At 51.2% G+C, this 16,806-nt stretch overlaps 1 protein-coding gene across 2 annotated transcripts in view; it reads left to right on the plus strand.

Annotated features, from left to right (window-relative positions):
* Positions 1-15,661, plus strand: part of DPY19L3 (dpy-19 like C-mannosyltransferase 3) — a 26,691-nt gene extending 11,030 nt beyond the window's left edge. For both annotated transcript variants that reach the window (XM_078882070.1, XM_078882071.1), the window contains exons 8-20: positions 246-369; positions 1,487-1,621; positions 2,975-3,106; positions 4,107-4,208; positions 5,490-5,563; positions 6,149-6,307; positions 7,435-7,557; positions 8,125-8,233; positions 8,739-8,795; positions 9,618-9,700; positions 10,301-10,433; positions 11,549-11,707; positions 12,970-15,661. In XM_078882070.1, coding sequence (XP_078738196.1) covers positions 246-369; positions 1,487-1,621; positions 2,975-3,106; positions 4,107-4,208; positions 5,490-5,563; positions 6,149-6,307; positions 7,435-7,557; positions 8,125-8,233; positions 8,739-8,795; positions 9,618-9,700; positions 10,301-10,433; positions 11,549-11,707; positions 12,970-13,236 — 1,657 coding nt within the window. In that variant the 3' untranslated portion in view covers positions 13,237-15,661. The remainder of the gene's footprint in view (positions 1-245; positions 370-1,486; positions 1,622-2,974; positions 3,107-4,106; positions 4,209-5,489; positions 5,564-6,148; positions 6,308-7,434; positions 7,558-8,124; positions 8,234-8,738; positions 8,796-9,617; positions 9,701-10,300; positions 10,434-11,548; positions 11,708-12,969) is intronic.
* Positions 15,662-16,806: the final 1,145 nt, after the last annotated feature.

A 16,806-nucleotide genomic window follows, 5' to 3' on the forward strand; every position in this document is an offset into this window, starting at 1 on the left:
CTCCTCACCGGTGATCAATGTGATCAATACATTAGCCACACGTGTGAACGATAGCTTTGACAGTGTGACAACCTTGTCGCGTGGCGGAGGGGTTAATGACGATAATTTTTGCATAAATCTTAAGACCATGCGTCCTAACCAAAAAACAAACGTGGATCAACATTATACAGCGGTGAGAAATTATGAAGCCGTGGCACTAAAGCTGCGTGGCGGGGCGGACGGTGGTGGTGGCTCGTCTCCCACAGGCTGGACACGACCAGGGCGGAGTTCACCATCTCCCTGCGCGAGAACTGGGCCCTGCCCTTCCTCGCCTGCCAGGTGGCCGCCGTCACCTGGTATCTGCGGCCCAACCTCAGGCCCCGGCAGGAGGTAAAGTGCGGCCACCGCACCACCCTGAGCAGACGGTGGGCCTGTGGCGACATGCACCCTCGTGGGGAATGTTGACGTCCTGCAACGAGATTGTTGGACACTATGATTGGAAGGGAACTTTCGGAATAGCATTTTAATAAGCGCGTGTGTAATGGTTTACATTTAATTGGTCGTTCTTGTGAGATCATTATTCACTGTGCTATGCACCTGATGACCATAGTTTAATTCCCACTCACAGCCAATGAGTACTTTGTGCGGTAACATCAGCACTGGGGAGACAAATGTGGTCAGGCATGGTGCTGGCCTCCCACCACTTCGTGTGCTGCGCCGACTTTAAGAGTTGCTCGCTAAAAGCACTTTTCCCAACAGTCTGTTAAAGGTTACACGGCAGATGTTTGTCTTTGTGCGCGTGTGTGGTTAGCGCGCTTTGCTACGAACCCGGCGACCGGAGATTGATTCCCGCTCATGGGCACCAACACCGGTGATGATTATCTGAAACGGTCCTGGGCCTCCCCTAGGTCGACTCGGCCTTAAATTGATACCTGGAGTAGTGCGTGCATACGTGCATATGTGTGTACGCACTTGTGTGTGGGCGTGGTGCTTGCCACCCACCCCCTCGTGTACCGTGCTGTCCTTCATAGGTGCTCGCTCTTGGCTTACCATCGAACCGTGGTCACTGCATCGCGTGCTTTCAGATCAGCTTTTGCGGCCATCTGGAATGCTCTTCCTTCTGATATTAAGAAGCCACTGGAGTTATGCACTTTTAAATCTCAATTGAAAACTCGTTTTGTTAGAACTGCTTTTTGTGTTTAGTTTGTTGTCCTTCCCCCCGCAGCTCCGATTAATTAGCACGTTGGGCTACGTACGGTGCCAAAGAACTTCAACACACATACAAAGACAAAGATCGCCTGTATAGCCTTAATAAACTGTTGGGGCAAGTGCCGTTAGCGAGCACGTATGAAGGCCGGCAGGTGGGTGGCCAGCACCACGGCCACCTGCCTTTGTCACCCCAGTAGCGATGTCTACGCACTTGTTCTACATACATATATACATGCTAACAGCACTTGCCCCAACAGTCTATTGAGGGGGATCTTTGTTTTTGTCTTTGTGTGCCCAGAGGCCGGTGCTCGCTGCAGTGTGGCTCAGCACCTTCGTGTTTAGCCTGGCGTGGCAGTTCAACCAGTTCGTGCTGCTCATACAGGCGCTGGCGCTCTACGGCCTACGCTGCCTGCAGCTCGCGCCCGCACGCAAGGCACGTGAAACCGCATCATCATCATCACCATCATCATCACCATCATCACCGTTATCGTCAGCATCGTCACCATCGTCATCATCATCATGGATGGCCATCGAACAATGGTGGCCAATGCATCGCGCACTTTCGGATGCGCTTCTGCGGCCGTCTGGAACACTCTTCCTTCCGATGTTATGAAGCCACTGGAGCTAAGCACTTTCAAATCATCTACTGTCCTCCCCTCACACCTAAGATTAGCACGATTGGCTATGTACAGTGCGAAAGAAGTTCAACGTACATACGTTTATCTTCACCATTATCGTCATCATCGTCACCATCGTCACCATCGTCATCATCATGGACATCGTCTTCATCACCATTTTCAGCATCACCGTCATCTTCGTCATCATCACCATTATCGTTATCGTCATTATCGTCACCATCGTCATCATAATGGACATCATCATTGCCATCATAGTTATCCTCATCATAATCGTCATTACCATCATCATCACCATGGTCATCATGGTCATCGTCATAATCGTTATCACCTTCATCATCATCATCATTGTCACGTCATTAATTATCACCTCCATAACCGATCCTAGCGGTCGAGTTTGCTTTGTTCTTGCTGTATTGTTTAAATAAAAAGGAAGAAGAATCATGCATATGCATGGATTCTGTGACGTTTTGCAACATCATCTTCAGCTACGGGATATGGGGGAGTGAAACTCTGGGATGTGGGAAGTGAAACTCGCTGATCGATACGAGCAGTGAGATGTCTGTCCCTTCATAGGTGATCGCTAACAGCATTTGCTCTAAAAGTCTGTTAAGGCTGTGCGGCGGGGGGTATTTGTCTTTGTGTCTAGGGAGGGGGAGTGCAGTGGTTAGCGCGCTATCTTATGAACCCAGCGACCCGCGCTCACGACCAACACCAGTGATGATTATCTGAACCGGTCCTGGGCCTCCTCCCCTAGGTCGACTCAGCCTAAAATTGAGTACCTGGTGCGGTGTGTAAACATCGCCACTGGGGAGACAAAGGCGGCCGGGTGTGGTGCCAGCTACCGACCCCCTCGTGCCGTTCCGGCCTTCGCTGGTGCTGCTCACTAACAGCACTTACCCGAAAAGTCTGTTAAGGCTATGTGGGGATTTTTGCATTTGTGTGTAAGTGTGTGGGGTGTGTGTTTACGAATTTATCGTGGGGAGCAGAGGTGGGGCGGTTAGTGGACTGTGCTACAATTGCAGCATCCTGCGTGCCATTGATCATCTACCCCAGGAAGGCCTCGCTCCCCGAGTCTCAAGCCTCGTTGTCAGGAGGGTGCTGCTGCATCGGGGGATGATCTTCGTCTTTGTCCGTGCGCCGGGGTACAGGTGGACTGGGTGCTTGCGGGCCAGACGATGTCCATGCTGCTCGTGTGCCTGCTACAGTTCCTCAATCCCATGATCCTTGGTTCACTCACGCTCAGCTTCCTGCTGGCCACCTTCCTGGCGAGGCGACTGCAGGTAACGAACAGTCGGCTGACCATAACTTCCGTTGTATCCAAGTGCGGTTTCCCAGCTTTGGCTGTGTATGTACGTATGCAAAGTTATTTCGCACCGTACGTAGGCAACTGTGGTTCTCAGCGGTGCGGGAGAAGGACAACAAAGAAAACACAACAAGCAGTTCTAAAGAAAATAAATGTTTATCTCGGTGATTTTAAAGTGCATAGCTCCAGTGGCTTCCTAATATCAGAAGAAAGAGCATTGTGTTTTTTTTAAAAGCACCACGTTCAAGCTCACCGAGGTTAGAATACTATTTATTATTTGAACTCACTGGGGTCAGAATACTCTTTATTTTTTGAACCTTGGGGTACACATTTTGTGTATGTACGTTGAACCGTGCTAATGCAACCGTGCTAATCGGAGGTGCCAACCGTGCTTATTGGAGATGCCAACCGTGATAATCTGAGCAAAATGACTCCCCCCCCACCCAGCCCCCCTGGGGTCAGAACACTATAATGGGTGAGTGCGTCTTGCGACCTTGTTCACACTGGCTTGTGTCTATATGTAGGTACAAGACTAAGTGGCTAACTCCCAACATGATAACAACTATCAGCTTAACTGGCTGGGGGGGCTGTTAACTAGCACAGCCAGCGGTGTTCAAATAATACTGCAGGGGTCAAAATACTCTCGAGGGATCGAACGCGGCGGCCGTCTTGATTGATGCTGCAGGTCTATTATGCGTGGAATGTGGAATACGCGTCGCCTGCTTCACATTGGATGTTAAAGACCCCGTGATGTCATTCACAAGAGTAGTCCATTGTGTGTTGGCACCGTGGTACAAATTTTGCCGAGTTTGAAAAATGACACCACAGCTTATCAATTTGTAATCTACGTAACAATCATCACCCCCAACTTCGAAAACTTGGCAGGAACCCTCCTGCAAAAAGTCATGAGTCTCAAGTGAGACTTTCCCCGTGTACACGAGTGAAATAAATAAATAACTTTTACTGCCAATTTGCAGCCGGACCTGGAAATGGGCGGGTTCTGGCGACGGATCTCCGGCCTCGCCCTTCACCTGCTCATCGTCACCTCTCTCACCTTGGCCATCAACTTTGGTGCCAAGGTACGACGGGCACGGTCCGGTTAGCGATTCTGTGGTCCTCTGGAATCTGAATACAAATGCATGCCGAGGCGCCGTACAGAAACTGCGTGACGTGCCCGCCATCTTCTTCTGCTTATACTTCCGTACGGCTGCTAACGTAGACGCAGAACGACAATTTCACATTCATGTGGTCCAGCCAGATATCTGCTTCGAGAGTAGGGGAGTCTTTCGCCACGATGTCTCCTTTGTTTTTGTGGATCGGGCATTGCGTCGCTAGACGTTGCACGGTCTGTCCTGGATGACCACAGTAGCACATTACTCCAGGATAATTTATCATTTTCCATTTGTGCATCAGGTATCCGCATCTACTGCCATGGTTTGTGTGGTGGATGCGGTTTAGGGTGTACCATGAACATACATGCGCACCATGGAGACAGTAATGTATACACTAGAGAAGATGCAGTTGGTTATAGGCAGAAAAGAAGAGGAAGTTCTTGAGTCTGGACTTTAACAGGGGCAGCGAGTAGCCGGCACGGATGGCTGGGGAAGGGCGTTCCACATTGGAGAAGTTTATTTTCCAAGTAAAGTCCAATGAATTGTACAACTCCTCTTCAAGAAGCAAACTTCCCATCGAGTGGAGATTCCACAAAAAACTACTTGTTGCTCACACGTAGGAATGGATATTTGTGAATACTGTCCGAACCAATGTAGTGTCACCCAACCCTGATGGCAGGACTCTTGAGAGATGGCGACCGCTACGAGCGGTGATTAAGACAAACTACAAAGTGACAGCCAACGGACAGAATACGACTGACAGCCAGAGCGATGACATCAAGTCATGTGCAGGAGCTAGATAAAGTTTAAAGATGTATTTCGTTTAATTAGTCGATTACTCAATAGAACAGGATATTGTCTATTTTGCAAGAGCGACCTAGGTCACCGAGAGGGATTATTGAATCACGAGATCATGAGAGATGGTGACGACTTTGTGTAGGCCTTCATCTAGCAGTGGATGTTTTTTATATATATATACTAGGTTAAGACCCACTGAATTATATAACTCTTCTTCAGAAGTGACCTGGCTATCAGCATGTGGACATTGATACAGCCACATACTTTAATCGCAAGTTGATTTTAAGTATGGAGGGAAAAACGGGAGGACCCAGAGAAAAATCCATGCAACCACGGGGAGAACATACAAATACCACATGTACAGGCGTCAAGGTCGGGATAGAACCCACGACCTCCTGTGCACCAGGCGAGGTAGTTCACATCTCACCACCGCGTGTGCCCGGCCCACAGGTGCTGCTGCAGCTGCAGTCAGACGAGCACATCTTCAAGTTCCTCAAGGCCAAGTTCGGTCTGGGTAACACCAGGTAACGCAGAGTGCACTTTGCATATTCCTGAGATAGGCACACAGAGGTAGCCGTGGCATGCAACTTTGCCTGTGTGTGCGTGCCGTAGTGCAGTGGTTCGTGCACTGCACTACGAACCCGGCGACCCGAGTTGGATCTCGCTCGTGGCCAACACCAGTGACGATTATATGAACCGATTCTGGGCCTCCCCTAGGTCGACTCAGCTTCAAATGAGTACCTGGTTCGGCGTGTAAACATCGCCACTACAGTTTGTTAAGGCTGTACGGGGGATCTCGGTTACTAAAGCAACCTTCGTCGGTCGCCATAACCTCTTGCCAAAAAGCCTTCAACACTTTACGTAGCCTCAAAGCGCATCGATCTTGGCACAAGCACTGTGATGAGCACCTCCGATTAGCACGGTTGGCTACGCACGTACATTGCAAAATAAGTTCACCATACATACGTACTGCCACTTAGTGGCAAATGACGTTGATAGCGACACCACCACCTCACGTGCCGTGCCACCCTTAATAGACGCTCACGAACAGCACTTGCTACAACAGTCCGTCAAAGCTGAGCGCGGGGGATCTTTGTGCGTGCCCACAGGGACTTCGATGCGAAGCTTTACCTGTGCGAGGAGGCGTTTGGCTGGCTCCCGCTCGACACGTTCGTGCGCCTGTCCCGCACCGCCGTGTTCCCCGTCTACGCGCTGGCACTCGCCGTCTGCACGATTGGCGCCGGCGCCGCCGTCTTCAGAAAGCTCAGGTGCCCGTGACGGTCACGACAGTCGCTCTCGGGCGCGGGTAGGGTTCACGTGGCTGGGGCTGTTCTTCCCCCCCTTGCATTTTTATATCTAGATTGCGCGTGTGCCTGGTCAGTGCGCTGCCCTACGAACATAGCGACCCACGTTCGATTCGCGTTCATGGCCACCAACACCGGTGGCGATTATCTCAACCGGTCCTGGGCCTCCTCTAGGTCAACTCAGCATCAAATGAGTACCTGGTGCAGTGTGTAAACTTAGCCACTTGGACGTGGTGCTGGCCACCCACCCCCTCTTGTACCGTGCTGGCCTTCATAGGTGCTCGCTTTTGGCTAATCGAACAGCCGTGTAGATGCTCGACGGCGTGGGTGCGCTAATTGTCCACCGCAGTTGCCGCTGGAGGACGGCAGTCAGCGCTGTGTCACTGCACATGCAGTGAACCCCCCTCTCTGTCCGCAAGGGTTACGTTCTTGAAAACGCTCGCGAATGCAGGAACCTCATTCCATTGGGAAAAAGTAGGTTACGTATCTGGTAGGAGTGAACATGGGGGGAAATTATGAATGTTTAATAACAATGATAACATTAAACAATTAAATAATTGTGAAGAACAATGTTCCTTTGAATTACCTTTGATGACGATGGAGGTGGTGGTGATGTTGATGAATTCAGGAGGATGACTCCTCGGGAGAAGCGTGCGATTGATAACAATACACAGTTATCATTTTAGCGCAACGCTCTCCCTGATTGCATTCGCCTTCTTTTTAATGGACTTTAAGGTCGACTCGTTTATATCGAAGCGTATAAGCGAGTGGACTGTCAGTGAAAATGCACATTTGCGAGTGCAGAGCGGGATAATCACAAGACTTGAGGACGAAGCGGGCAGCCGATGGGGACGTGCCCAATTTTCGCGGGCAGTTTCCGATGCAGTAACATTCTGCACCTCCCCGGCCTCGGTGGTCTGTAGGCACGCAGACGGGTCGCGGATGCCGGGGTGCGGCCGGTCGTGAACAGGGAATGAGTTTCCATTTTAGTAACTCATTATTACGCGAAACTCACGAATCGAGAAGTCGCGCATAGCGGGGGTTCACCGTCCGCACGGTTCGTCTGAATCCTGGCGTGGTGCTGCGCGCAGAGGGCCTGGCGGCGGCGAGGTGCGCACGGCGCTGGGCGCGAGGGACGTGTTCCTCCGCCCCGACCTCCTCTACAACCTGGCGCACACGCTGCTCTTCTTCCTGCTGGCGCTCTCCACCATGCGGTCCGACGGCGAAGGGAGACGACGGGACACGGGCGTGCGCGCGCGAGCCGCGTTTATTCGAGCGAGAGTGATGCCGTACCACCGTTGCTTCGTGGAAAAGCAGCCGTAGCCGTTTCGAGCACGGCTCCATCCCGCTGCCACCGACTATCTGGGTTGGCCGGGCAAAAGCATGAACTGGGCGGTGACAGTTGTGTGTACGCACGTAGAACTTCTTTCGTGCTGTACGTAACCAACCGTGCTAATCGGAGGTGCGGAGGAAGGACAACAAATATATCGGATGCATTCTTTCACAATGATCAGAATTAGCCATGACCAGGGGTTGGCAACCAACGAAACATGAACTCGATATTTCAAGGGCCGCAATGCACGTCGGTAACGTCACGAAGCATTCCCTTAATGAGCCGCATGTGGCTCTGGAGCCGCAGGTTGTCAGCCCCTGGCCATGACCAATCCACTGCTGGATGAAGGCACCCCCCCCCCCCCCCACCACTGAGCCATCGTCATCTCTCGCGGTCCTGCGACGGCGCCTGCCGTGTTCTAACGAGGCGGACGCTGTGCCCGCCGCAGGATGAAGTACCTCTGGACGTCGCACATGTGCGTCTTTGCGGCGTTCGCCGTGAGCGACGGTGGACTTTGGGCGGCGACTGCGCAGGCACTGGGCAAAGCGCCCGAGAAGGTGCCCAGTTCTAACAACAACAACAACACACCCGACATTCGCCACAAAGTGCTGGTGACCTCACGGCGCCTGTGCCAGGCCACGTTTACTTCGAGGCCTCGTGAAGTGTCGAAGGCTCGCTGACAGGTCACGGGACAAACCCAGGTGACATGGGTTGACTGAGATGACTGGCAGATGCACCAGCTGTGCCCCCTACTGTGCCAACTTGCTGCGCCGCCCAGTTCTTACACACACACGTGTACAAAGACAAAGATCTCCCATGTAGCCTACACAAGTTTCTGAGGCAAGTGCTGTTAACGAGCACCTATGAAGGCTGGTATGGCATGCAAGGCGGTTGGTGTGGATAACACCGTGCCTGGCTTCCTTTGTCTCACCAGTGCTGATGTTTACACAACGCACAAGACGTATGTACGTTGAACTTCTTTCGCACCGTACGTAGCCAACCGCGCTAATCAGAGGTGAGGGTATGGTGTCTAACCGTCGACTCTTCTGTGTCCCGGAGCAGCTGAGCAAAGCTCGATACGTGGTGCCCGCCCTGCTGCTGCTCTACACAGTTGTGCAGGTGGGTTCATCCGCGCAGCAGTGGCGACTTTTTGATAACCGTCGAACAAAGATCGTTACCGCATTGAGACGCGCTTCTGTGGTCGTCTGGAATGCTCTCCCTTCCGATATTAGGAAGCCACTGGAGCGATGTACTTTAATAATAATACTTTCATTTTATATCGCATCGTTCATGCCAACAGCATCCCACAATGCTGTACATCTTTTATATCTGAATTGAAAACTCATTCCTTCAGAACTTATTTTTGTGTTTAGTTTGTTGTCCTTCCCCCGCACCTCCGATGAGCACGGTTGGTTACGTACGGTGCGGAAGAAGTCCAACATACGTACGTAGATGATCAATCCGCTGAAATTCCAACAATGAGCTCTGTAGGACCGGTGACATCGCGGGCAGTGTGTTTATTGTTGGAACGTAAATTGTTTCTGTATATAAAATAAGTCAATGAAAGCCACACGAACGAGCTGAGCCGGGCGTAGCCGACTTGTGATCTGGCGCTCTTGAAGGCGTAAGGGTTGGTGGATCGCATTTGGATTAAAAATAGTTTAGTTTTATTCGTATATTTTTTTGTTATTTGTTCACCTTTCCTACACTTAGCACTCCTATCGTGTTTTTGTGTTTGTTATAACATTCTGACCCCGTGCCCCTACTGTACATCTGTAAAAAAATCAGCTTCATAGCTCATCGCATTCATCCTGTGCACATACATCTGAGTCAGAATACGTACAAGGATGGGGCTTCGTTTGTAGGCGACTCGAATCGTCGATTCTCATGGGCGAATCTTTCCCTCCCACCACCCCCCGCCGCCCGACTGTGCGAGAGCAGGCGGCGCCCCGGGTAAGGACGGAGATGGGGGAGCTGCGGGAGTTTTACGACCCCGACACCGTGGACCTCATGAACTGGATCAAGTGAGTGGGAAGCTGGGAAGCTTTGTTATGTTGACACCCTTGACATCGTCGCTGAGATATTTCATCGACATGGATTGTCGAAGTCAAAACGTTTAATAATTAACTGATGAATGCCACACGATCATCGGAATGGTGACATTACTGGTTCAGAGCTGCGTGACCCCATCGATTTAGTCGTATCTTTTACTTAACCAGGATACGACATCAACCGATTAAAACACATCAAACAACATCACGTCTCTTGCCAGGGCGAGCTGGCTTTCATCAAGAACAATAAACGAGCGAATGATTCATGATCTTTCTCTCCACGCGCATGCATGTGTGCGGGGAGCGGTGGCGCAGTGGTTAGCACGCTGCGCTATGAACCCGGCGGCGACCTGAGCTCGCGTTCCCGGCCACGGCTAACGTCGGTGGCGAGTTCGGTTCCAGTTCACGACCAAAAACACGGATGAATATCTGAACCGGTCTTGGGCTTTCCCTAGGTCAACTCAGCATTAAATGAGTAACCGGTGCGGTATGTAAACAGCAGCACTTTGCTTAACAACCGTGTTGAAGGCTATGCGGGTACTCTTTGTCTGTGGTGGTGCGTGTGGGCACCAGGCAGGCCACACCCCCGGACGCGGTGTTTGCGGGCACCATGCAGCTGATGGCCGGCGTGAAGCTGTGCACGGGGCGGGTGCTCACCAACCACCCGCACTACGAGGACAAGACGCTGCGGGAGAGGACACGGCAGGTGCGCCAAGACCTCCTCTCGCCTCCTCTCACCGCCCCCCTCCCACGTCCTGCCACGTACCGCAACGTGGGATGGAGCGGATTACATGGGCTCTTGTGCGGCCGTGAGATGGGGCGATTACATCCAGGAGTCGTAGGAGGATCGTCGGAGATGGGCGGAAGCATTGGGAGGCCTTTATCCAGCGGTGGAGAGACGGTGGCTCTCGTGCGCTATCGCCAGTGACCCCCCCACCATGCACCTGCCCCCACTGGTGGGCGGCAGTCAGAGTCATCGCCTTGCTTCGTGATTTGTGTCCGTTCGGCCATCGTTTAGAGTCATTGGGCTGCTCTAAATTTCCACGTGATGATAATCCGCTTTGTTGAGCTGTCATCTTTGACCAAGTAGATTGTAAAACAGAGAGATATAGCTCAGTGGGCCTTACATGGTAACATAAAAAATTGTTTAGTCGTTTAGTTTAGACAAACTATTTGGAAAATAATATTTGCGCAACTACTTCTCTTCACGAAATGAACCCTGACATGCTCATTGAACTACAGGGAGGGGCGGTGGGAATGTGTAACGATTGACAAATCAGAAGCTGGTGGGGTGGAGCCAGTTTTTACCAGTGAGCAGAACGGGAGAATACAGATTTACTCACTCGCACCCACCGGCTCGCCGACTCGTCCTGCTTGAGCCCAACAGCAATCCGGTTTACCGTCAAGCGTGTGCCCAGGTGTGTGACGAAGTGTCGCTTAAACATTTTACTTAAAACTATGACGGTTTATATGTCTTGGTTTGTACCGGAAATGGCTTGCTGCTGGACATAAAACTTTACATTAAAACTAAGAGGCAAACAACCGTACACAAATGGATACACAACAGAAAATATATTCTCAGACAAGCCCTAAAAACCTCGACTGATGGAGCATCCCTAATGCTCTGGGGCAAGGCCTTCCACAAACGAGGCGCCTGACTCCAGAACGCTCCGTCACCCATTGAAGTCCACTCTCTGCTCCGCTATTTCGCCTCCTCGACGCCCACGGGAAAGGAGTTTCGCGACATGTGCCATCACCGCCCCCGCCCCCAGCGTATCGACCGACGGCCGTTGTCGTCCTGCGTGTGCGACCGAGGTCCAGGTGTACCAGGTGTACGCGCGCAGGTCTCCCGCGGAGGTGCACGCGGTGCTGCTCTCGCTGGGCGCCCACTACGTCGTGCTGGAGGACAGCGTCTGCTACGAGCGGCGGCACGGCCGCGGCTGCCGCTTGCGCGACCTGCTGGACGTCGCCAACGGCCAGGTGAGCAAGCGCCAGCCGCCCGCTCGCGCCGCTGCTGCTATGTCAGTGCCGCCCCGGTGCCGCCCCGGTGCCGCCCCGGTGCCGCCCCGGTGCCGCCCCGGTGCCGCCCCGGTGCCACGCCGGTGCCGCCCCGGTGCCGTGCCGGTACTGTGCCGGTGCCGTGCCCGCGTCACACCTGTGCCACATCCATGCCACACTGGTTCTACGCCGGTGCCACACTGGTGCCACAACCGGTGCCACCCTCCCGTCCTGCGTACCCACACACACAGAGGCAAACGTCCCCCCTATAATCTTAACAGATTTTGGGGCCAGTGCTGTTAGCGAGCACCTATGAAGGCCAACATGCCACACGAGTGGGTGGGTGACCAACACCATGCCTGCGCCGGCTTTGCCTTTTCAGTGGCGATGTTTTCACAGTGCATCAGGTACTCACTTGAGGCAGAGTCGACCTAGGGGTGGCCCAGAACTGGTTTAGATAATTGTCACCAGTGTTGACCGTGAGCTAACCACTCCACTACCGCTCACCCTCACGCACGTGTACGAGCACACACACACTAACAGGTACGCACTAACATCCAGACGCATACACTAACACTGATCTGCATGCACTCACTCGCCTCGTGTCTCGGCTAAAGCACGGATTTGACCCCAAGGTCTCAGCTACTTCTACACTGCATCATTAAAAATTGTATCAAACTAAATGTCAAAAACAGTTATTTTGATTCCACTTGTTTCCCCGAGAGCCCCTCCCTGAACGTCATGACTGGTTTTTCAAGAGGGTCCTGCCGAATTTTCACAGTCGTGGGTGATGATTGCTGTGTATAATCCCAATTGAGTAATTAGTGAGTAATTGTTTTAAGTTCAACATATTTCTCTAAGTCTCATGCTGAGCAGTTACAAAAAACATTTCCTATCATTGGATTAAGTAAGATTAGCACGGTTGGCTACGTACGGTGCAAAAGAAGTTCAACATACATAGATTGGATTTTAATTAGGATGCTTTTATTATGTGTTTAATTACACTTTTAGTTCATTATACTGTGATGTTATTTTTTTATGTATCATTCTTATTGTTTACCGTGTGTCAGTCCCTACATTTAGTCCTGTAAAGCACTTTGCACGAATTGTGCTATGTACATACATTTTTATTTGCTCTGATATTTACAACTGTCACTGGCCAGTTAGCGCTTTGGCCCAGCCAGCCCAGATAGTCACCGGAAGTATCATCTGTGGCGGGGCGGGGGGCTTGGATGACCGTGCAGGTGATGGAGGGAGAAGGCCCCAATGACGCCGATCTCACCGTGCCGACGCACGGCCGCTTCTGCCACGAGATCAAGGCACAGTCGCCGGCCTTTGCACGCCAATTCCGCGCCGTCTTCTCCAACAACACCTTCCACGTCTACCGCATTCTGCACCCTGCGGAGCCGGGGCCAGACCAAGCGGACTCCGTGGACTCGCGAGCCGAGCAACCGGACGGGACTGGAGCTCGTACAGATCGCGCCGGGAGCCCGACCAGGACTCCCGGCTAACCACACGTCCATGCCAGACCCCACTCGACCATTTAACTGTTAAAGCAGGCCTCAGTGCGACACACTTAAACCATTTCATCGTCCTGTGCCTGCTAAACCATGCCGCGCTGATTAAACGGTTTAACCGTGCTCGTTCAACGATCGATTGCACCGGGCCCATTAAACTGTTGAACTATTGAACCGTGCCGGACCCGTTGATCTGTTGAGCCGTGCCGGACCGAGTCTTAGGAAGTGGCAGCCGCGGTCATGGTTGTGGTTGTTAAATACACCGGTGGCCGTGTCCCGCTGAGTATTTGCCCTGCTGGAGTTGTGTTTCTTGAGGCACGGAGGGAGGGAGCGTCTGGCTCTTGCAACACCGTCACCCCGTGCGTCTGCAGGGTAAGTTGGGAACGTGACTGGTTTATGAGGCAGTGTACGTTTAAATAACTCACCTCACAGATGAATGCATTTCCACAATTCGAGGTCCTGTCTTTTGTACGGTCCATCATGGCTCGTCTCTTGTCGTCTCGTACATTCCATTTGAGGTAAGAGTGTTTTGTTGTTTTGTTTGCGTGTGTAATGTTACAGCCCTTTGTCAATGCACTGCTGGATGAAGGCCTTTCCACACCATACAGGTCATGTAGACTATACCTATATATAGATTATAGCTATACATCTATATATTACCATACTTTACCATGATGGTCAGTGTGTCATCGTGAAGGTGTGAATTATAGTAAAAAGTACTGTGAATGTATGTACTGTATGTTGAGTTTCGTTCGCACTGTACGTAGCCAACCGTGCAAATCGGAGGTGCGGAAGGAATAACAACAAACTACACACAGAAAGCAGTTCTAAAGAAGTTTTAAATCTAGATTTAAAAGGACGTAGTTCCAGTGGCTCCCTAATAATGGAAGAGCGTTCCAGACGGCCGCATAAGTGTATCTGAAAGCGCGCAATGCGGTGACCATCTTTGTTCGATGGTGAGCCAACAGCCGCTGCTGCGAGGATGATGATGGTGATGATGATGGTTTATATTCCTTGACGAGATCAGCAAGGTATCGTGGTTCATTTGTGGCCAGCACTTTATGTGATGAGCGCGACCTTTTCATGTAAAACAATACCTATTACTATACTCCCCTATTCTGCCTACCGCATAGCCACCTTCTGCATGTAACTTGCATTCATTATGCCATTGAATTCTTAAATGCACAAATCGGTGCCGTATGAGCATAAGAATCAATTGTAAATCGGGCTCCTTTTCAGACCTCCGCCCTTAATCCCCCAAACCCTTCCGCTGTCTTAAAGTTGGGACTCACCGACGCCTCGCAGAATTAGAATCTTTATTTATCCTGGAGAAATCCGATGAGCTATGAAGCTCTTTTCACATTTGTTCAGCAGTCGCAGGTGTCCCACCATCTGCACGAATGTCACGCGCAATCGCTACTGTCCATTTTCCGTGATGCTCGAGTTGTTAGCGCTACACTGGAGTTTGCATGTCAGTAGCCTGCTTACCATTCACGCGGTGATATATTTTATTGTTGAATTGGCTGAAATGAAGTCCTGGGGATTGTGCCGACGTCAGGCAGATGAGCTGGCCGCCCAGAAGTGGCCACCATCGGATGTCACCCGTCAATATTTGGGCGGCCAAGGTCAAGGCTTTAATAATGGCTCTTCGAATACACATGCACAATTGTGACTTTCAGTGATGCAATAAAGTCAGCGATTGTCTGCTCATATAAGAATGAGCATTCAGGTGGCGCTTATCTTCCCGTTTACTGCTCTGCACCAGTGGCGGAAATTCCACATTTCAAAGGCAGGGGTGAGTTTTATCCATAGGACACCACGACTTACCACTACAAAGTGGTACTGATTTGATCGACCCCATAAGGATGATGGGTTGAGTCAACCCCCAACCAGGATTTGAACTGGGCAACCTTCCGATTTCTAGCTGCTCGCCGGAGTGACTAAAGTAATCAAATTTTGTTCTATGAAGGAAAGAAAGCTGAAATTTGGCACAGATACACCTCCGAATATATTTCGCCATTCCAGGGGTTGATATCTCTCTTAGAGCAGCATCAGGCTAATGTCTATATTATTCTAAGCCTCGTGTTAAACGGTCCCATGGCTTCACTCATAAGGCAGTCTCAGCCAAAAGTTAAACCTTTCTCGCAAGTCTCATGCTGAGTGCTTACAAAAAACATTCCCCATCATTTGATGAAGTAAGGCAGCTGCCATGGATTGTGACGCTAAAGCTGATAGAGGGAAAGCAGAGGCTGTCACCGGTTACAAGTGTAACCATGCACGCATTTCACATGTGGGGTGCCACAGTGACGAGATGTTAACTACCTCGGCTGGTATGCAGGAGGTTGTGGGTTCAACCCCGACCCTGACGCCTGTATAATTGCATGTTCTCCCTGTGGTCGTGGGGATTTTTGTCCGGGTCCACCGGATTTTCTCTCCACACTTAGAAACATGCGTTTAGAGTATTTGGCTGCAATACATTTCCACGTGGTAAGCCACTTGGTTGAGCTTTCATTTATGGCCAGGTTGCTGTGCGCCTTACCTGATAAAATAATGTTTAATTTTAGCTCACATCTGTAAATGATTACAAAGCCTCATCATTACAGAAAACTTACTGCAAGCCAGAAAACATTCTATAGTTTCAACAACACGGAGAAATGTGCACTGAACGTGCAAAGGCTTGCGGCCAGTCTAATGGTGGATCGGTCACAATTGCTCCATTGTCAATTGGTTTGGTGACACTGCTGCATTGGCAGCGGTGCGCAGGCACAGAAAACAACACTCACAGTCGTCAATAAGACTATGGCCCTTAAAAGGAAGAGTATATAATTGGTGGCGTTTCAGGTAATGGTCCTTCAAAAGAAATGGTTACTTGAGACAAGTTGATGACAACGTGGTTCTACAGGAACTGGTGTTTTTTGCACAATGTACGATGCGGAGTTTGTGTACGTGCAGTGCACGTGTTGTGTTGAGACGATATGCACTTGATGTGAATCGTCAAACGAGTTCCATGATTATTTGGCAGTCGACTTAATCCCGAGGATCCAAGAGGAACTGAAAGTGCACTTCGAATTATATGTTCAAGTAATTGTTTTCATTGAACAAAGATCCCCCGTATAGCCTTAACAGCCTGTCAAGTGCTGTTAGCGAGCCAGAGTGGGTGGCCAGCACCACGCCAGACCGCCTTTCTCTCCCAAGTGGCAATGTTTACACACCACAGTCAACTTAGGGGAGGCCCAGGACCACTTCAAATATTCGTCACCGGTTGGCCGTTAGAGGGAATCCAACTCGGGTCGCCGGGTTCGTAACGCAGCGCGCTGACCGCGCTGCGCACACACACAGGCACACACACAGGCACACACACACAGGCACACACACACAGGCACACACACACAGGCACACACACACACACGCGCACACACACACGCGCACACACACAGGCACACACACACACGCGCACACACACAGGCACACACACACAGGCACACACACGCGCACACACACAGGCACACACACAGGCACACACACAGGCACACACACACAGGCACACACACACAGGCACACACA

This window comes from Lampetra fluviatilis, chromosome 63 (genome assembly GCF_964198595.1).
Source record: "Lampetra fluviatilis chromosome 63, kcLamFluv1.1, whole genome shotgun sequence".
Lineage (NCBI taxonomy): Eukaryota > Metazoa > Chordata > Hyperoartia > Petromyzontiformes > Petromyzontidae > Lampetra > Lampetra fluviatilis.